Source organism: Leptonotus elevatus, chromosome 16 (genome assembly GCF_054856555.1).
Source record: "Leptonotus elevatus isolate MCC_2025b chromosome 16, RoL_Lele_1.0, whole genome shotgun sequence".
In the NCBI taxonomy this organism is placed as follows: domain Eukaryota; kingdom Metazoa; phylum Chordata; class Actinopteri; order Syngnathiformes; family Syngnathidae; genus Leptonotus; species Leptonotus elevatus.
Window position 1 is genome coordinate 13,178,441 of NC_141254.1, and position 21,730 is coordinate 13,200,170.

Sequence of the window (21,730 nt, forward strand, 5' to 3'; positions counted from 1 at the left end):
ATACTGACATTGGGGCCATCTGGTCGACCTCCTCTGGCATCCCTCAATGCCACAAGTGTTTCGGCTTTCACGCTGATAGACATACGGTCTGTCTATAACATACACAAAACTACGCCCCTAAGTTAGGAGCTGAAACATAAACACTAATTACATATTAGTCAACATTTTCCTCCAAGGCTACTTTTATGCACTGCTTAACATGTAATAATGCTTAACATTGTAATTGGATGTATAGTATATTTCATGGACATATGCACGTATTTGTGTTTATATTTCAGCCACATTCTCTGGTTTCCATTTAATAGAGTACTTGTAAATTATTGATGTAAATTGTTCAAAAATAATCCAGTAACTCTTCAAATGAAATGTTCAGAGCATTATAGAGTCTAAGCCGAATTATACTACTAAAATATAAAATAAAATGTTAAGTGGTATGTGTATTTTTATTTTATTTTTTAAATATGTGCCCTATGTGCAAGCATATGTCTCCCTCTTCTGGTTTTTTGGATAAATTACAAAATCCTAACTGAGAGCTTTAGCAGAGCTCAACTTATTTCTTCACATTTCTTAGTACAAAAACATACCAGGTACATAAATAGAAAAACAGTCAAGTAAAAAAAAAAAAAAAGACAAAGATTTAGAGAGCAGTACAGTAACACCCCACTCTCCGACTGTTGTCATCATTACTGTCTGTAAGCATCCATGTAACTCAGTTTTATCTAGTGTCAAGTGATGATAATAAGTATAAACACGCAGGCACGTACACATACACACAAACACTCAAACTCAACGTTTACATCAATCAACAATTTTGAGTCATGGATGTTTTGGGGATTTGGAAGGAAACCGGAGTACATGCGGGGCAATTCAAATAAAAATCTCCGGACTGGAAGGCAGACATGTTTTTTTTTGTTTTTGTTTTTTTAAACAAACTAATCATTGTAAAGTTAAAATGGAGTCAAACATACACACACACATGTATGCACAATGACATGGGCTGCATAGAGCACAGTTCAAATTGAGACCAGCTGGTAAAGGAATGCTCTCATAATTAGCTGAATGGGTAACAGCAGAGACTCAAAGCTGGAACTGTGAAGTTGTTTTAGTACATTCATGATATGACTGGGGGGGGGGGGATGCTAGCTAATGCCTTCTTCCTCTTCAGTTTAAAACGACAACAAAACATTTAATTGTTGACTGCCTAGCATGTTGGATCACAGTCAGAGGTTCTAAATTCAAGACTCGGCTGCTTCTTCTTCTTTTTTTCTTTTTTTACACATTTTTTTTACTGGCACTGACTTTCATCAAGTTTACAAGTAGTTTAATGGAAAATGTCCTTTTTATTTTATAAATAAACATATGTTAAAAGATGCCACATTTTTATCAAAAAATTGTTTGGAAAATTTGTCATTTCTTTAAAATAATGTTGAAGATACTGCATTTTAATGTCCACATTTTTATCTAAAACAAATATTTTGAAAATGTGTCATTTACAGTATTTAAAATAATAAATGTTGAAGATATCACATTTAAAATGTCCACATTTTAATCTAATTTTTTTTTTGAAAAAAGGGTCATTTATTTAAAATGATGAATGTTAAAGATACCACATTTTTTATCTAATTTTTTTTTTTTATTTGAGTGTCATAAGGTTGTAAAAAACGAAACAAAAAACGTTTTGCATTGTTCCTAGATGAAATGCCAAGAACTGGACCGTTTTTTTATTTTTTTATTTCTTTAGATATGTAACTGCTTGTTAATGACCGATCCATAATTTGACTCACCCAAAGTCATCTGGAACACGCTCTAGCTCACTTGTGTCCTTGAACACAATAAACGGTTGAAAATAGTTATCTGGTATGAATAATCACAGCTCTGTGGCCACCTCCAAGCTGAACATTTGAACCCTCTTCCTGTGAACGTCACTCACAAAAACAAAGTTGAAGTGTGACCCCTACATAAATTCCTAACTGTCAACGGGAACGGCCACCCAAAAACATTCACACGCACACTTGCACCTAGTAAAAGTTTGGTTATTTTGACATGTTATGAAGTCACAAATTATTTGCTCCGACTTTGGTACATAGTGGACGATGATGACACTTGATTGGGGGCAAAGTTCAAGATCGTTCAAGATCATTAAAGTCAATGCGATGCCTTTATTTCCAGATGAAGAGATTGCAGGCCTGTACGGCTTCCTCCATGTGATTGTCCACTCCGCCAAAGGATTCAAGGAGTCAGCCAGTAAGTCTGCCAGCAAAACAACTTTTGTTCCTCGCCACACTTGTGCTCACACTCCAGCTGCGCATAACCCTTTACACACAGCTGCCATGGAGCGCATGCTGACACACATGAGCCAGTCAATCGCTATATTGTGCACGTGCTGTTCTCATCGGTGAACAGAAGGGGGAGAGAGAATGTTGAGTAAATGTTGAGTTGTGTTTTTTTTTTTTTTTCCTCAGACAGCATGATGAAGAGCTTTAAAAGAACCGCTGTCAGTCACTCTTAACTCCATAAAGAGTTTTTTTGTCTTTTAAATTACGAACTATACTTCTTGTCTTGCATCCTGTTGTTATTGCGTAGACAGCTCTGTGTGTATTTTTTGAGTGCGTGTCCAGCATTTAGCCTGTGGGGTGTTTCCAAGCCTACACAGAGGCTATTTCAGATGTGGCAGGAATGGACAGCTGGCGCGTTTCACTGCACATTGCACCCAGTCTCTCACACACAGACGCACACGTAGTTGAAATATCAAATGCCGCGTAACTAGACAGAGAAAGATGATTTCCTCGGTTACCATGACAGCCGCGAGAGTCGGAAAGCCGCCTGCAAGAATGTTGGATGGATTGGAGCGCGATCTCCTCGGAAGGCTTGTTGAGCCGAGGTGGTTACCAATGAGGAAATATCATCTGTTGACCTTTATTATGTTCTTGAGCAATGACAGAAGTTGATGAAGACATCGAAACTACCAATTAAAGTATTGAGTTCAATGATGGGATCCAGATCCTTGTGCATCGTCAGCAATGTTGTGAGGGGATTAAGCATGGCTGCTGCGGTTTTGGTTCTACTTGAGACATTCCTTTTGTTAGAAAGCCGCACTTCCTACTCTATAAAATATAACACGTGAATGTGGTTAGTGGCAATGCACATGCTATTATTATACTCGGCATGTCTAATGATTGCGAAAAGCAGTCATTTTTTTTTTATCGAGCTCCGATCTTTGACAAGACGTGTATTGGGGTAATCCAGTTACATGTTTTTTTTCCTGATTGTGAAGTTGCACATTTTTGTTGTAAGAATATGCATCTTGTGCATGTCGTGCTACCGTGGGAACAGGCTTTTCATTCCGCCCGGGATGCATTAGACAAACCAGGTCACAAAAGCAGGAGCTAGAAGTCGAATGTCTCAAATAATGACTTGTATTATCTAAAAACATGGTCTGGTAAAGTGAAAGTTTAGCTCTTGGTATATTTATATAGTTTAGTGCACTCGGCTGTGCTACATGAGCGGTCCGCTCATTGCCCCAAATTTAAGTTCAATTAGGCCAGTGGTTCTTAACCTTGTTGGAGGTACTGATCCCCACCAGTTTCCTCACCGAGCCCCTCTTTATTGAAAAATAAAATGTGATTTATTTCAAATTCAAGACAAGTACTGTATAGGGCTTACTGCTGGTAGCCTTTTTGTCAAATCTGATTCTCATCACCTTGAATTCAGAAAGCGTTGTGGGTAGATGGCCCAAAATTCATATCACAGTATCAATTGCATCCCTTCACAGTAACGGTATATATCACGGTATAAAATTTAGGTTAAACAATATTTGAAGTTAATAATAATTTCATGAATTATACATTTCTCGTTATATTTACATAGTTCATTAGAGAAGCTAAATGATTAAATAAATAACAAAGCTTAATTATTTAGGATAGCATTTATCATGCAAATCTCAGGGCAGAATTAAAAGTTAGCACTCCCTGGTGCAAAATAGTGCAAAAAAACAAAACAAAAAAATCCGCCGATATGCTAAAAGAGGCTTTCAGTTTAGTTTTCTATAATTCATTCTGTGTCCATGGATTAATGAGCTTTTACCTATTCTGTTTTCCATCGTAGTAAAGAAAGCAAGTCTTCAATTAAATTAATCAACACTCAAATGTCAAAATGTAACATTGCTGATACATTGGATTGGATATGCTATTGGAAATGCTAGTGTTTATGGCTTAAAAAAAAATTCTTGTATCAATATTGTTGGAAAAAAGAACGAAAATGTCCCCTATGTGTGACTAATAATAAACATGAGGTTTGATCGAACCCATCTTAAGAACAACTGAATTAGACGATTCATATCAAATGTAATAAACTGATTGTTGATGTCTTGGAAGCAGGTGAGGCAAAATGGACTGTACAATACAATACAATGGACAATTGCAATCAGGATTATGTGCTTTCTAAATGATTTGCAGTCCATTTGTTTTCTGTAGTGCTTATTTTATTCACGAGGGTCGACTCGCTGGTGAGCTGTTGTCTCTCCAAACTGACTTTGGACCATAGCCAGGGTACACACTGGATTGGTCATTATTCAATTACAGGGCCCATTAAGTAATATTAAGGAACAACAACTAATCAATTAAATAATGATGGGTTTCAGTTTGCTTGATGTATGCTACCCCCCCCCCCCCCCCCCCCCAATTAAAGCCCCCGCCCCATTGGAGGGTGGTCCCAGCGGATTTGGTAACCTTAGATAACCTTGTGCAGGTCGCTGGCCCTCCATGGCGGCAATGTTCTCTTTCAAGTGTCTGCCCTATCAACTTTCAATGGTCCTTACTGTGTCTACCATGTTGACAACAGATGGATGAAAACGGGCTTACAGGCTTAAAGAAGACTATGTAGAGAAGCTTTGATTCTAAACTAAAACATATTTGAGTGATGTTTCAACATTAAAGTTGGTTTTGTTTTTGAACAATATTTGATTAAAATAAATACATTTTCATAATAATTACAAGGCTTAATTGCATTGAGCATGTCTCTTGACCCCATGAAATAAAATTAAATCAAAAAGCATGCGTTCCCATGTCGACAGGGCATTTCACTTGTAAATCAATTAAATGGCCATGGTCGCATGGATTGTTGCTGGTGTGTTTTCGTGCTATTATTAGCTTCCCAACAATTGAATTATGTGTTTGCTAAGAATTTTCACCAGTCACGCCGGTCGGATAATGCGGCCACTCAGTGGCTGGTTCTTGGAGCTGAAAAGCCACTCATCCGTTTAGCGGGCTGTCACTTGTCAACCGATTCTGCGGCGTCTTAGTTGGGCCCAGCATTCAACACAACCCGAGGCTAAGATTAGCATCCTGTATTAGGACGCACAACGAGGCTTACAAGAAAGATGGAAAAGGATGGTATCCATTAACCCCTGTTTGAAAGGTTCAGAGACCCCATGCAGACCAATTCATCCCCCTCAAGTCAGCCTTGTGTTGACCTGCCCGGCCGGGAATGAGACATTCATGAAGTTCTTGGCCACTTTTAGTTTGTCCTACTTCTGTGTAGACACAAAAAATATTACTCTTGGCTTGTTTGAGTTTAATATCTGGGCATAGAAACCAATTTCTGATGACGAGAAACTTCTATAGAAACAACAACACAAATTTTCTGTAATGTTACTGAAAATTTTAATGTGTTGTGGATTTTACGTGACACGTCTGTCATGCTTCTGTTTATAAAAGTGCACAATAAAAATGAGTTTATTAAATATCTCCCACGTGGCCGCACTGAATTCCCCCTCCAATGAACTTCCCTCGTATCATCACCGCTAATCTTCCTCCCTCTGAGTAATTCTGCTCGCCCCTTCAGGATGCAGAGAAAACAAGCAGACGGAACGAGGCCAGATGGAATGAGGTTCATTAAATTGTGCAGTCATGTTATTTTGTGAAAGTATTTGGCGTTTTTCACAAGGGTGATGTACTGTAGTTGTCTCTAATTCCTTCTACAAGGCCAACATTCTATTGCGTTTCATTTCTGCTTTCAAGCTCCTTTTTGCCACTTCCAATTGGAGTTGACTTGAAATCTAAACATAAAACTAAGACCAAACACCACTTAATTTAGACACAAATCAGCTAGCTTAATGCTAACACTAACACACACAATACAAAATGCAGTAGGGCGACACATATTTCAATACAAACAGTGCAACAATATAACAATATTAATAGACATATATTCTTTATCCGCTACAAAAAATGAGTAAATTACGATAGCTTAGTATTATTCATTTAGTTCCATACAGTATGACTTTGCAATATCATAGCAAATCACAACAACCACAAATTCTTTAAAAAATAATAATTCTAACAAAGTACTAGTAAATACTGTAGAGTGATTTATTATTATTATTATTTTTAATTATACACATTGCATTTGGGGGTGTTTTTAAAGGAACTGAAACAGATTAATGGCATTACCATTCATTTCAATGGGGAAAAGTGTTTTGAGAGAGAAGTGTTTTGCGTTACGAGCAAGGTCACAGAACAAATTAAACTCGTAAGTCAACCACTGTATTTGCTTGCTGTAATGCCTCTCGCATGTGGGGAAGGGGAGCCAGTGGTCGATTATTTTCAGCCGCTTATTGAAACCTGGTCGAACTGTAAAGTAAAACACAGTGTGCAGCACTGTGCACACTAACGTTGAAACTGCTGTCAGCCACAGCTCTCACCCAGACATTCTCATGCAGGTTCGAGGATGTCACACCCCACACCACCAAGCCCCGCCTCTTAAAGGCACATGCGAAAAACGCAGCTTTCTTACAATATTTTCGGAAGTATTTTCAGTGTTCAAATGATTAAAATGTATGTACGTGTATTTTTAATAAGTGTGTGAAAGGGCTAAAAAAAATTTTTTTTTAATGTTTTTTCTCAGGTCACGTTATATCACAGGTTTTCACTTATTGCAGGTGGGTCTGGAATGCATCTCTTGTAATAAACGTGGGTTCACTGTATAAACATTCTCTGTCAGACTTGCAGAGTGTTTATATGTATATGAGGTTTCAACACACACACACACACACACACACACACACACACACACACACACACACACACACACACACCCACACACACACACTTCCTTCCGTTTGTACATCCTTCGCTCAATCTCGGCAGCTCTCTTGGTGAAAGGTCGGGCCATACATCTATCCATCCATCATCATGTCAGGTGGAGTCTAACCCGAGGGAGCCGGTCGAGGCTACGGGACACTTTATAGACAGGCAGCACCGCAGAATGCAAAAAAATGTGACAACAGCATTAAAAAGGGGGGAAAAAAAGAGAGAAAAAAATACATTAACCAATATAATTGCTTCATGTATGGGACAAGAGGGGTCGCATCCCAGGAGAGAGCGACTGTCACCATATGAGCACGTACACGGACTGGAAATTGATGTCTTTCTGCTCACAAAATACAATATATTGACGCTTCAAGGACTCGTCCACTTTGGTGCAACAAACCTTTTGTTTCTTCCTCTGGCAGTGCTCAGATGAGACTAAGAACACCAGAAGCATGTTTAAAAGTGATTTAAATAGTATACTAAAAAGCAACCCCTTGTGTCACTTTTAATAGTCACATTGCTTTTTCAACTCGGTAATAAGTGCATTTGACTTTATTAGTAAGTTGAGTGTACATTATCCTCACATCGCTTAAATGTGATCTACGATGACAGCATTACACTCTAGATCTAATCTAATTAGTGAATAAGATCTCATGAGAATATAGTGGGTTTTAAAAAGTAGAAGCAATATGAATGTCAGTAATAATGATTTTGCATATCATAAAACATAAGCCTTAAAAAAATTATGATTATTTTTAATGATCTTGATTAACCTATAGTAATTTAATAATAATAATTTTGATCAACTCTGACAATAATCTAATGATCTCCCAATTTGCGACCCCTCTTTGTTTCAGGGGTTATGTGGGTCATGTATTTGTGGGGACTGGTTGGTAATTGTAATTTACAATGAAGAAAATGGCCTGGAGTGAAGTTGCCTCATGTTCCAAACACCAATTGCGATGAATTTGAAAAGAAAAATGTGCTGTTCAGTCACCAACGTCCAACATGAAACACTAATGCCACTTAGTGGCAGAACATGACCAAAGCCCAAATCTGACTCCGTTTCACACTCCTTTTTAACTATTTACTAAACTTTTTTTTTTTTCAAATAACTATGAATTACTTACTATAAAAGTACTGTGTCAATGAACTAAAATATACAACCACATTTCTATGTTATTAACTAGTGTAGAAAAACATAAAGTTAGAACCAATTTAACATGAGATTTATTTGCAATTAATCGTGACTTAGCTCTAGAAATCATGCAATTTATTACAATGTAAAAAATGGTAAACAACTGACAGCCCAAATATATAAACAGTGTGCATATCTGTGCGACATGGGCATTAAATTTGTTTTAAGTTGCTTTAAAAACGCCATTAAAAAGCATAAAATTACATTTGCTGATACCTGCAGAAACTCTGTGTTTCCTCCTAGATCTGTACTGCACCCTTGAAGTGGACTCTTATGGATACTTTGTGAGCAAAGCGAAGACCAGAGTCTTCAGAGACACTGCAGAACCTCAGTGGAATGAAGTCAGTTAAAAAGATAACATCTTCCCGGTTTTCAGCTTTCGTCCTGCCGACATTTTTATTAACCGTCCTCATGTCCTTCCACAGGAGTTTGAGATCGAGGTGGAGGGATCGCAGTTCTTGCGAATCCTGTGCTACGAGAAGTGTTACGATAAGAGCATGCTCAACAAGGACGACAACGAGATCGTGGACAAGATCATGGGCAAATGGCAAGTTCAGGTAATACAAAAATAAAGACGCCTGCGTGTCCTCTTGGGGAATTTTCCCCACATGTGACGTGTTTTTGATTAGCTGTCTAGCCTCTTAGCAAAATGGCGTGGTTTTGTAGCGGTTGGCTTCTAATCGCTCCAGTCGGAGTAATAAGAGTCTGAAAGCCAGTTTAGTCAAATGGGGTTTCCCCAGCCTTGTTGTGAGAAATCTTACTGTAAAAATCCCTTTTGGGGTCTTGTAAACCATATGCGGCCTCCACAATGGAATCTTGGTGGTGACTTGGAGGCAAAATGCTGTTCTTTGGTAAATGATGAGATTGTTCACAGCCACCTACAGACGAAGTCATGCGTGAATTTTCCACAAGGGAAAAGTGAAGCCTGACTGCTCTCATCATTCTCAGTTGCTATCATTCACCTCAAGCTTCACCGCATGAATTAGTCTCCTCTCAGGGTTTTAAGTCATCATCGGTGAACTGAATTTCACCATTGAGCAGGTTATTCGTGAACATTGATGTTACACTCGATACAGACTATATAATTCAGTTCAACTAGTTTGTTTGCTGCTTCAGAGATATCACATGACAGCTGAGAAACCTATTTGTGTCAAACTAGACTGAAAGTGGGGCAAACATTAGATCACCCGCATGAAACTCTGTTTAAAAGGAAAGATTCAACTCCAAAATAACGCCTTGGCGTGCGCGCACTGCTTCTCATTAAACATATTTCAGTTTAGAAAACAACTCCCAACAAACTCTTCGACATTTCCTGTTTTCGTCGCATTGCTTATGCATATCTTCGTCTCACCGACGAGTCGCACCTTGTGTACATTATGGGTCTCGTTCAGACGCGTTCAATTCGCAGATTTCACTCGCTATCATGACCTTAAGTTTATTTGAGTGTGACTATTCAAACATATTGAAGATTCATTTACATTATGGAGTGGCCTCTAAAGATGAACATTGAGGTGCAATTTTTAGAGATGAATCCACTTTTAAGACAAAGTCGTGAATGACATCAGCTAATAATGTGAATCTTCAGTTCGGTGCGTGTCAATAGATTTTTTTTTTTGTGGAAGTGCTTTGCTTCTTCCCTGGCCTTTTTGTGGCTTTTTCACTACATTTTTCCAAAAGAGCAGCCAGGCACGGCAAGAGAAGAACAGCTTGAGAAGACAAATATGCAGCCACAGTTAAGTGAGGTGGGCTCACATTCAAAGCAGTAGCACCACAAGGTACAATTGCTGCTTATCATATTTAAGGTTTAGTGGTTTGTACATTGTTGTCATAACAGCGGTTAACTTTTTTTTTTTTATTGGTAAAAATTGTTTTTTTTATAGTGAGATGCAAGAGGTGCATCTTCTTCATAGTCAAATCAACTTTGTATTATGCATTTGTTGTGAAAGTGAAGACTTTTTCTATTAAGTGATTAAATCGACTTTTACAATTTAAGATGGCTGAAATAAACTTTAGAATAGCTTTACTTCCAGGGTTTCCCCCAGTGCTTTCGAAGCCTGGCGGCCGCCCACCTTTTCTTGCTCCCCTGGCTGAATTTTGTTTGCTAGTTTTTTTTTTTGGGGTGGGGACCCTGACTTCCAGTACTTCATTTGAGAAATTGTTTTGGGGTCTGAACAAATCTCAAGTCCGTTCCTGCAAAACGGTTACGTTCCACCTCAGAGCTTTCACTACATATTACTTCCTGTTGTATTTGTTTATGATGGTCCTTTTTATGTGTGTGCTTTTTTTTTTTTTTTTACATATACTTCCTTTGTTATGGCTGCCAGTCACAGAGACAAATGTTGCTGGGAACATCTACTTCTTGCCAACAAAAAAAGCAAGGGGGGGAAAAAAAAGCAAATAAGTACACCACATGTTTGAGACATAAAATGAAGATGGAGCGAGAGAGGGAGAGAATGCCATGTCCCAAACCCTTGAGAGGGTGGGAACAGTGTACGCTTGATTATGTGAGTGAGAAGATTTTTGAGAAACAAAATGTTTTACATTCGGAAGATGTTCTTAGCTGGTCTTTGTAGTAAAACTGTAAAAATACATGACGTTTTTGAGTATTTGCACCCGTTGTCATCCTGGTGAAACAACTCGGGGAATTTGTTTTTGCGGAAAGCACTGATGGGTAAAACAGAATGTGTGTGTGCCCTGACAGACGTTTGTCCCGAGTGCAGATACTTTCATTCAAACTGTTTGCTTTCTTGGTGAAGTCAAGTTTAGAAGGGGCCTTCAATGTTTTGCTTTCCTCTCTCGAGACCTTCATAAGATTGTGGATTAGTGACTGACCCTAGATGGGCATATTGGGCTGGAAGTTCTCTTTTTTTCACTCCACTCCACACAGCTCTTGCTTCACTTTGAACTGATGAGGAACACGACGATCCCTCATGGGATGCATTCAAGCTGCTTTAAAAAAATAATGGTTTAAATGTATAGTTTGTGACACTGTTGCAAGATAACCTCTGACCTCCAGGGGTCACTGTGTTAATCCTTCTATGACCAGCAGCAATGTCGGATTACACACCTTCCGTCCATCAAAACGTCAGCCTCAAAGTTTCTCTGAACTGATTTTTGGGGAAAGCCATCAACCCCCCCGCCCCCACCCCCACACCCCCCCTTCCGCACCCCCCGTGATCCGTATCAGCTCTTCAGGTTGCCAGTCAAAGGAAAGAGCTGTCTCCACACTGTGATGACTTTGGCATTTTGCCACTCACCTCCCCTGGCTGCAGGTTCCGCATACCCAAAGTGACCTTTCTTATGAATACAAACTCGACACATTTGGAAACTTGAATTGTATGTAACGGAGCGCAGACCCACCACCATGTCAGAATTGTTAACAAAAGTGAAATAAGATTTAGAGAGTGTTTTTTTTTTTTGTTCGCAAGAAGGCGACTTCCTGGTTCACAGACGGCTAACATTTGTACAGTTTCTGGGCTTTATGGGTGTTTAAATATCACAGTGACGAAGTGAATGTACACATGCGACTGTACCATTTTTTTCCAAGACCCACAGTGACTCAAAACAGCTCTCGCTTGGCAATCTCTTGATGCCTCGTCCCTGGAGGAGGTCATTAGCAGAGCAAACTGCAATCAGACCAGAGGATTCGTTTCATGTTGACCACCAATAGGGAAGCACCAGCGAGATATTTCTCTAGTCTTTCTGCTGCAGAACAATAGGTCACAGTTGATTATTTTCATCACTTTCAATTTTCATGATGACAACTGTACTTAAGATCCCAACTCAAAAAATGTCTTTACGATTTTATCCATGCAGTCCCACTAGTCTAAACGCGTCATTTTGAATCATATTGTGTTTATGGAATTTGAGTTAAGCTGAAAAATTCCCGCTTTATCCATCTCATAGGGCGGACATTTTGTCATTGAAAAGCTCATGTAACAACCAATCATGCTTCAGAAAAACAAGGGAGCCACGATCGGTCATTTTCAGTGGACAGCGAGTGACAAAATGGCCGCTTCCTGAGATGGACATTTCCGGCGTCAAAAAAATACAAACTGTCTCCAATTCTCGTAAGCGCACTTGTTCTCTCTCAAGCACTTTGCAAGTTGTCCCAAGTGACAAAAGAGTGCGACTTGCCATGCTTTTCTCCACAGAACAAGTTGCGTAACTGTTTAGGATCCAAATCCCCGAGCTTTGTGTCGCTGCGAGCCGTCCTATCGCTCGCTTTTATCTCTATCCCAGCCCTCACATGCACCACATTTCAGCCTCCCTTTGGACTCTCCTCTTGAGGCCTTTCTGTCTTGTTTTAACACGGGGGTTGCGTGGGTTGCCTTTAAAAAGCTGCCAGTGACCACAAATTGACCAGATGATAAAAAAAAAAGGTAGTAGGCGAATGCAGTCATCACAACCATTTTAGATACCAAAGAATGACTTAAAACGTTTTTTTTTGTGTGTGCATGTGCTCACACTGTCTATAGAGAAACGACTTTCTTTGCAGCCAGCGCATACCCATGCAAAGTCACCTACAACACCACTGAGGGTTGTTTTTATGGTGGGCTTGTATTTCGGTTAAAGCGCACGCTGCACCTCCTGGCACCTCTGCGGCGTTAACAGGCCCCCATAAGCCGTAATCTGACCAGTTTCCCGGAGATAACGAGAGCCAGATAAGGGAAGGAAGAGCGAAAGAACTGATGAACTTGTTTGCCTTGGGCTTCTTTAAGACCCGTCTTAGAAGTGCACGAGCGGGACAGGGATGCACACATTAGCTGACGTTACTGTAAAAATACGGGTGCAAAGGGGTTGTAAAGTTGGTGGTGAGCATCTGTCTGCACTCTCATTCCCACTTAAGTGCCGTCGTCTTCCCTCGTCATTAAGCATTAGATGCAAGGATTGACATTTATATGCTTTTGGGAAGGTTTTATTGGTGAAAGGGTCCGCATTTTGGCTAATTGCATGTTGTCTTGTGAAGCTCGTGGACAAGTGCATCATAGCAAGCATTCATTCTGATATGATACCACTAGTTGGAATTAATGGTGTGCATTTTGTCTTGATTTTTGCGTTTGTATGCGTATTAACATGAACAAATGTGTCACTAACGGTGTCATGTGTTTTTTTTTTTTTACCTGCCGTCAGTTCAAGCTGCGATCGGTCGCGTTTCAAAGTAACATACGGACGACAGCTGCAAACACACGCATACACGCACAGCTGTCAACAACACTAACAGCTTGGACTATGCGTAATCAGCCCGCCTACATTCGGACAAGGCTGTATTATAAATGATGTCAAATACAGCCACGGTGTTTATTTACATGCACCCGCTTTTTCATTGCGTGTGCTTATGTAGAGTTGTTTTTTTTTCAATATCAGGGCAGGGGTCACCAAGCTGTTTGAATTTGAGAGCTACTTCTTGAGTTTGATACACATTTCTGAAATAAGAAATGTGTTCAAATTACATTGTATAATGGTATTATTAGGGCCTGGCCTGCTGTATTTAATTGTCTTATACTAGCTTTTTTTTTTAAATAGTCAAAAATTTGCCACAAGAAAATGGTTGATTATTTTTTATTTATGTATCTATTTTTGTTCATATTAACATACAACAACAAAAAACTTAATATATGGGGAATTTACCAATTTTTGACGATTCTTCTCTTTTGTAAAGTTAAACAAATACTAAAGCTACTATAAAGCAAAACAAAAAATATATATTTTATTTGCTCACATTTTTTTTTTTTATTAATTATTTTTAATTAGCCAATTTGTTATTTATGGGAATTTGATTCTGCTCAATATCAGACTTCAAATCCACATCGGACAGGCTGTAGTTTTTATATATGTCATAATCAACAATTAATTGTATTCATTTATGTGGATGATTTCCCATATTTAGGTAATACTGTAGATATATTGTATTGTGTTATATTATGTAGATATTTTCTTTATATAAATATCTGCCAATGTTGTTTACATTTTCAAATAACCGTTACTACAACAATCCCAGGAGTTATTTTTAGAACAGGCCCATGGGATACTCATGTGGCCCTTGGGGGCTACCTGGCACACCGGATTAATATATTTTATAACAAAGGGCTGTACTATATATATATATATATATATATATATATTTGTTTCCACTGTGTTTTTAATGTGGCTTTTTGTTCTTCTTTCCACTCCTTTTTTTTAATTGAACATGTTAAGCTTTCTTTATTGCCACTGGTATAGACATCATGATGTTTTTTTCTTTCTTGCCATGATTATTTACACTTATTGTAACGTCTGAATTTAAATAACACACTGTAATCCACATTATTTAAAATAAATAAAGTCATGCATTAGTATTACTTCAAAGAAAAAAGTGTTTTTTTCCATTGTAAAACCCCAGACTTACTGTAGACATGCTTCGTCCCTCCAACTTATAAATGAACAGTTTCTGCCATGAGGGATTTAACTACATGCTCTGCTTTGATCTCTTCATATGTAAGTAAGAATGGGCATTTGAGTATGTGTCATTGGTTTTAATAGACAAAAAAAAAAATCAATAATTGTGTAATGACACGAATCTTAATGTTTTTTATTCTCCCATTTGCAACAGTAAATGCTGTATTTTATTATTATTGTACATCAGCCAAGAGTCAAAAAAAGAAAAAAGAAAGAATATCACATTTCAGAAGCTGCTCTTCATCTGACGACCCTGTGTAATGCGCTGAAGATGTAAAAAATGCCATTTAAAGGCCAAAGCTGCTCTCCGCCACACATTGCTCCCCCCTCCTTTTTCCACAGCCATGCATTTGTTTTGCCAACTATTTCAAATACAAGCACACTATCTCCAAGAAGAATGGATGAACCCCAGAGATGTTAAAGGCAAGCTGACCAAGTAATTGCTCCTCATTATTAACATTGCATAATCTCGCAGAGAGATTGACTGCAGATGTCTGCTTTCTGTGCATGCAGCACAGTTGCAGAGGAGGAAAAGAATTGGAATGAGAGCCCCAGATGGTGGCAAATGATGGTATGCCGAGGGTTAAAGTGAGAACAAAGGAGCCCATCGGAACTAGAGACATGAAATGCTCTCCAAAGAGACTCTGCGACTCCTTTTTCACATTCACTAGCGACCTTTTTTTTAAGTTTTTTTTGTCTTGTGGAGTCTTTGTGCACAAGGTAATTGGAAACAGTCTAAAGCGGGGCCAGCTTATACAATGATAGTCATATTGGCGGCTGTCAAATCCTATGCTCAGATAACCCGGACAGAAAGACCTTCAGTTAAGCCATAAATTACATTTTCCATTTTTATAATCAGTGAACTGGACTGCCTTTTTGAAAGTTCCCATAGCCATTCTTACCGTTTCAGCTGATAAAACCTCCTTATGAGATTAATTGTTGGGAAACGGAGCGTGACACTGACAAGCTCACGCTTATATCATCCTTTTGTAATGACAAAATCAGAGTGGGGGTTTCTGTTAGCAAATCATTCTTAGTTAGTGTTCCTGTCATTATCACATTCCGAACGTCACGCAATCGGGACGCTTCTTTAAAATGCGAACGCACAACAAAAGCACTTTAGCCAAATCATCTCCTCTCTGTGACATCGGTAGAAAGAAAGTCACCGCACCATCCAAGTGGTAAAGCTCATTTCATGCACTCGACTGACTGCCAGCAAGTTGCGGGGCTCAGCTCATAGATTCATCTCAGCTGTGGGTCTGTGAAATCCTTCCTCAGTAGATCAGTGCCCTCTGTGTGTGACCAGTAATGGCATTGCCATTGGAAGAGGTTTTTCTCTCTCTCTCTCTCTCTCTCTCTGTTGCGCTTTCGCACTGGATTTTGCTGTCATTGACTTTTCAACTTGACATTCATCCATTTTTATTATTTCTACCCAAAGACGAAGAGAAGGCAAGGTTACCTTCTTGCTGTCCCCACATGCACTGTCAATTCCGGCATTTAATTGACAAGGTTTAGGCATGTGATAAATATCTTTGGCTGACATTTGCCCTTGGCTGCTTTTATTTGAACTGAAGAAGACGGGGATCACCCTTGGACTGAAGAATATAAACACTCAATCACCACTTTGTGGGGAAAACTCGAACCCTGCATAGGATGAGCTCACGATCTGCACTTCATGATGTTCGTGGTTGGCTTGCATGATTTTCTTTTAGGAATGAAAAGTAAAAAGTGTACCACGGTACCTATAATCCCCTTCTGGCTACAACAATATCAAAATTTGCATCAACGTTATAGCAGCATACTTCTGGTAGTAGCCCGAGAAAACACTATTTTCACTTCTATGCCCTTGAGTTGCTGAGGCCCAGGAGGATTGTTTTTTTCATGGGGTCTTAAACCCCAGCTGCACCTCTGTTTCTGACCCTCACCAAAAGCTACATGGGACAGGCTCCAAGTTAGTTTTTGGAAGGTGTTTGGAATACCTCATGTGTTCCACATCAAGTTCATCCCAGCATGCTTTTATGGGCCTTATAAGTCACGCACATGGGTAGTAGAAGAAATATGTTTTTACAGGTTCAAGCACAATTTCATATTAGTGAATTAGGTGTTGCGTCCCAATATTTGACTCTGTAAATGTTGGTTTAAGTGTAGAATTATCATCACGCCACACTCAATGACACTGTACACAATACGGATTGACCAATCTCTGTTACACAATCGGTTATGGAAATAAAGCAGAGTGAAGCTTTTCCTTCAGTGAAGATAAAACGGTAGTCAACTGTCAGTCAGGATCACTAAGCTGGGGGTGCTCCAGCTGTTATATTTGGGTTGCCTGAACGGGGGTGTTTGGCCGACATCTGCTCAGATCTCCCCAAGTCATGTAGCTGCCTTCATGGGTGAGTCATAAGAGACAAACATCCACACTGAAAGGGCCTTGAAGCCAATGTGATGAAGTACAAGCTCAATGGGAAATTGTTGATCAAGAGTTGACGTGAGCGCAAGTTGACTAGAGTAGGTATGTATTCTGTGTATAAATCCTATCCTCATACTCGTGAGACAGAGTAGCCAGTACAAAGCTCAATTGCTTGCCCATTTCTTGTTTTTTGGCCGCACTTGAAAGTTCTGCGCCAGCAATTTGTTCCCCTCCATTCACAGTAAATGTACCGTAGACATCCAACGGTTGCCACCTGTGTCACCCTCTTGGCATCATTAACTCATTCACTGCCATTGACGGCTATAGATGTCAAAAATTCATTTGAACTATTTCTATTAGTTTAACATTTTTTTCCACTTTTGTTAACAAGAGTATGAAAACCTAGAAACAAATTATCGTACATTTAGAACAGATATAACATTTGTGATGAATCGTGAGTTAACTATTGAAGTCATGCAATTAATTACGATTAGAAAATTGTAATTGCCTGACACGGTTAAAAAAAAAAAAGAGAAAAAAGATTATCAAAAATTAGGGGCATCAGGTGATTACAATTTTTAATCGTAATTAATCGCATGACTTTACTAGTTAACTCACGATTAATCACGCATTTTATATCTGTTCTAAATGTACAATAAAAAAATCTAGGTTTTCATACTCTTGTTAACAAAAGTATAAAAAAAATTTAAACTAATAGAAATAGTTCAAATGAATTTTTGACGTCTATAGCCGTTAATGGCAGTGAATGAGTTAAACATGACATTCATGCACTTTAAATGTCATGATCGCAAAGTAACTTATTCCTGCTGTTTGCATGAATATGAGATGTTTGTAGTCTGCTATTGTTTTTTTCATCTGCCATAATCCAGTTTTTCATTTCTGAATCTATAATGTACGCGTCTCTTGTAATCTTCATTTTATTAAAACATCAGTCTGAACTGCACTTTCTAACTCGCCGTGATACCTTGCTGTTCATACGACACGACCATGAGCATAAGCCGTGTCGTGCCTGCTGTTTGATCCTGCTTTATGACTTCCTGTCTCCAAAGGCAAGGGTGGCTGAATATCCATTTCCTGTTCAGACTGAGCTGTCTGTGGCTTACTGCTTCATGTTTACTTTTACTTTTATCAGTAATCAGGATACGCTTCTGTGTTTACTATGTCCAACTCTGATGCTTAAATGAGATCAGATTTTGTGTTTTTACAGTCTGCAGTCAGTCACAGCAGCACAACATTCCATTCAGTGGTGTGTGGCGAGGCACTGATTGCTCTGGAGTCGTATATAAAAAAATATATAAGCCCCAAATAGATTAGCCTATATTTCAATTTTGAACTTTGTTTTGAAAGATTTTAATTAAGCTTCCTGTAGCCGCTGGATGCACTCAAAATCTCTTTTCCCTTCTCACACATGTGTCTGAAAAGTTAAATAAGCAAATTCAGCTATTTTATTCATTTTAATGATGAACTCATTGGCATTATTGGATTAAAAAAACAATCATTGTAAAGCATGGAACAGAACTATCACAAAATCTGAAAATTCTGACATTTGCCCTTTTGATGTTTTCCTGACCTTCCCTCAATTGATTTGATCGTCTCTTGTTTTATTTCAAATCTATTGGAGTGGTGTATGCGCCCGCTTCCTAGTTGTTTATTGCCAATGTTTTATTAATGGCATGTGGGAATTATGTCGTGTAGACTTGATCTTTTATAAACGAAAGATAATCCTACAGTTACATCCCTTGTCTCTATCTTCACGTCATTTTTGACAAATGGTATCAGTTGAAATAGTTTTCCATGTGCAGTGACTCAATTGCTGTCACATGGAGGATAAACGTAGATGTCTCAAATGTCTTTGAGGATGTTTTCAAGTTGTCAACTGTTTAACTCATTCACTGCCATTGACGGTTATAAACGTCCAACTATTAGTTTAAAAAACAAAAATCTACTTTTGTTAACAAAAGTATGATAACCTAGAATTTTTTTATTGTACATTTAGATCAGATATAAAATTTGTAATTAATCGTGAGTTAACTATTGAAGTCCGAATTACGATAATTAGGAAGTGCGATTAATTACGCAAAAAATTTTTTAATCGCCTGACGCCCCTAAGTTTTAATAATCATCTCGTCAGGCGATTAAAAGTTTTAATTGTAATTAATCTCATGACTTCACTAGTTAACTCACGATTAATCACAAATTTTACATCTGTTCTAAATGTACAATATATATTTTTTCTCTAGGCTTTCATACTCTTGTTAACAAAAGTGAAAAAAAAAAAGGTAAACGAATAGAAATAGTTCAATCGAATTTTTGACGTTTATAGCCGTCACTGGCAGTAAATGAGGTCAAGCCATTGCGGGTTACCCAATGTCAATTGGTCACACCAAATCCAGCTGTGGTGCTGTAAAGCAAACCGCCATCACTTGAAGCATTTTATGGATTCTTTACTTGTTCAGGAATTCTCGCATTAATGCATTACACATTTCTTGTTCTAATCCACAAACACAGCACCAGAGACATTGTTTAACTGCCTGCGACGTGCGACATCCTACCAAAGTTGAGTAATGCAGTTAATTAACAACAAACCAGTTGAAATTGCTTTGGAGAACATCATAGGCCGCTTATCTCAAGTGGTCTCTTTCCATCACTTGAAGCTGCCTGTTTGTTGCATAACCACTGCGCTGTGATGACAGTATCGCTGCAATCTTCTCTCAAATGTCCCCGGCAGACGCATCAAATGTGTTGAACTGGCACAGGCGCTATCTCGAGTGTGTACCTGTTCTCTCTTTCAGTGAGCCGAGTGGGCGTCCATGAGGATGAGGTTGGTTGTTATTGGTTGAATTATGTAATGTGTTGTGTAACCGCAGAGGATGTGTTGAGTTTGTGCAGAGGAGGAGGTGTTTGGCTATATTGAATCTCCTCGGATCACTCCAGGATGTTCGGTAAGTCGGCGTGATGCGGGCAGGTCAGCGGGCCACTCTTTTATTTATTTATTTTTTTACTAGCAAAAATCCCAACATCAAATAGGAGTTGTCGAGACAGAGGTAGAGGGTAATAGATGAGCTTCCCTCTTGAAAGGTGAGGTTTTCTTTGCCTGTCAGTTCCAGACCAGTCGCCATGGCAACACAAAATGGGAGCCGAGTGTCCTCAAAAGACTTTGTTCAGTTGACACAAACTTCATGTCCTCATAGGGGTTTAACCCCAGGCCAATTTTTTGTCCTCAGTTTTTAATTGGTTATTGGCAAAAAGGAAAAAGTGATCTTTGAAAGCCGATATGGGTTAGGCGACAAATTCCTGACCCGGATGAAGAGAATGATTGCTGCTTCACAATGCAGCTCCTAATGAGGAGCTACATTGCCTTTGATTTGGATGTAACTGATGCCACACACAAGCCCGTACTGGGTCACTGGGTCATACTTGTGTGACTGACTGCTTTTAATATCACCATAATTGTGATGCTTTTTAAAATGATTTCATGATACAGTTTGTTGCAAATGGGTTTGTCTTTAAGATGATATAAAAACAACATGGGGATAAAGAGGGCACATTTTCGAGGACTGGCCCCTGTAAAAAAAAATAAAAAAAAATCTCTGTATACAAATAGTTGTTTAGCTGAGGAGATTCTTCTACCTACTTGTGAGTTTAGCTCAATGTATTCGCATATTAAACCAGTCTTCCCCATTTAAATGAATTGAAAATCCATGACTCTAAAACAGTTTTCTCATAAGCTTTTGTTCCAGCCTGCATTGCGTAATCCGGTCACTCTTCCTCACTTGCCTCGCCCGTGCTCATGCAATCTTCCAGGTGGCTGCATGCAGTCAGTCGTAGTTTGACTCTGCGGAGTAAATAATTCAAGCAGGTCAGTAGCGTCCTAGGAAGCTGCCCTCGCTTCTTCTCTTCATCACTCGAAATGGGTCATGCTGTACAGATGGCCCGGTCCCAGTCTGCGAGTCAACACGAACATGCACAGGCACAATTTCAGACCAGTGAATTAAAACAAAAGTTTTACTGTAGTTGCAGATTCCCTTGACACAATTTTGAGGTTTTATTTTACACCACTAATAACTGATGGATCGAGCTTTGTTTCTATCAAACAGTATGGTGCAGTTCGGTAGTCTACTTTTTATTTTATTTTATTTTTTATCATTCACATTGTCAAGACTTGTGACCAAATGAGAATGATCACAAATGTTTTCGCAACCTATTGCAATGCCAACCATCTTGGAATGGAATCTAAAGGATGAAGCTGTGCACAATGCAGTTCATTGATTGGTATGCACTGCAGTGTGGCAATAGAAATGGAATGGGGGGGGGGGGGGAACACAAACTGCCCTCCAAGACAAGAAAATGAACACTGAATGCCGTGAGTACTCAATACTCAATTCTTACCGTATGTGGCTTGAAAAATGGATGGATGATTTGAAGATTGACTACCAAGTCTTAAAATAAAACAATAAAATCAACATCATTTATTTGTCGAGCGCCTCTCCTGTTTCCTCACCACACCCTGCAACCAGAAACAGGATAATGAAACCCTCTTGTTATTTTCTCACATCCTCCCTTCCCTTTGCTCCG

The 21,730-nt window shown here is 38.9% G+C and overlaps 1 protein-coding gene across 6 annotated transcripts in view; it reads left to right on the forward strand.

Annotated features, from left to right (window-relative positions):
- The window catches only part of abr (ABR activator of RhoGEF and GTPase), an 85,250-nt gene that overhangs the window by 42,630 nt on the left and 20,890 nt on the right, over window positions 1-21,730 (forward strand). For all 6 annotated transcript variants that reach the window (XM_086098367.1, XM_086098363.1, XM_086098362.1 and 3 more), the window contains 3 exons: window positions 2,170-2,244; window positions 8,530-8,627; window positions 8,712-8,843. In XM_086098367.1, coding sequence (XP_085954493.1) covers window positions 2,170-2,244; window positions 8,530-8,627; window positions 8,712-8,843 — 305 coding nt within the window. The remainder of the gene's footprint in view (window positions 1-2,169; window positions 2,245-8,529; window positions 8,628-8,711; window positions 8,844-21,730) is intronic.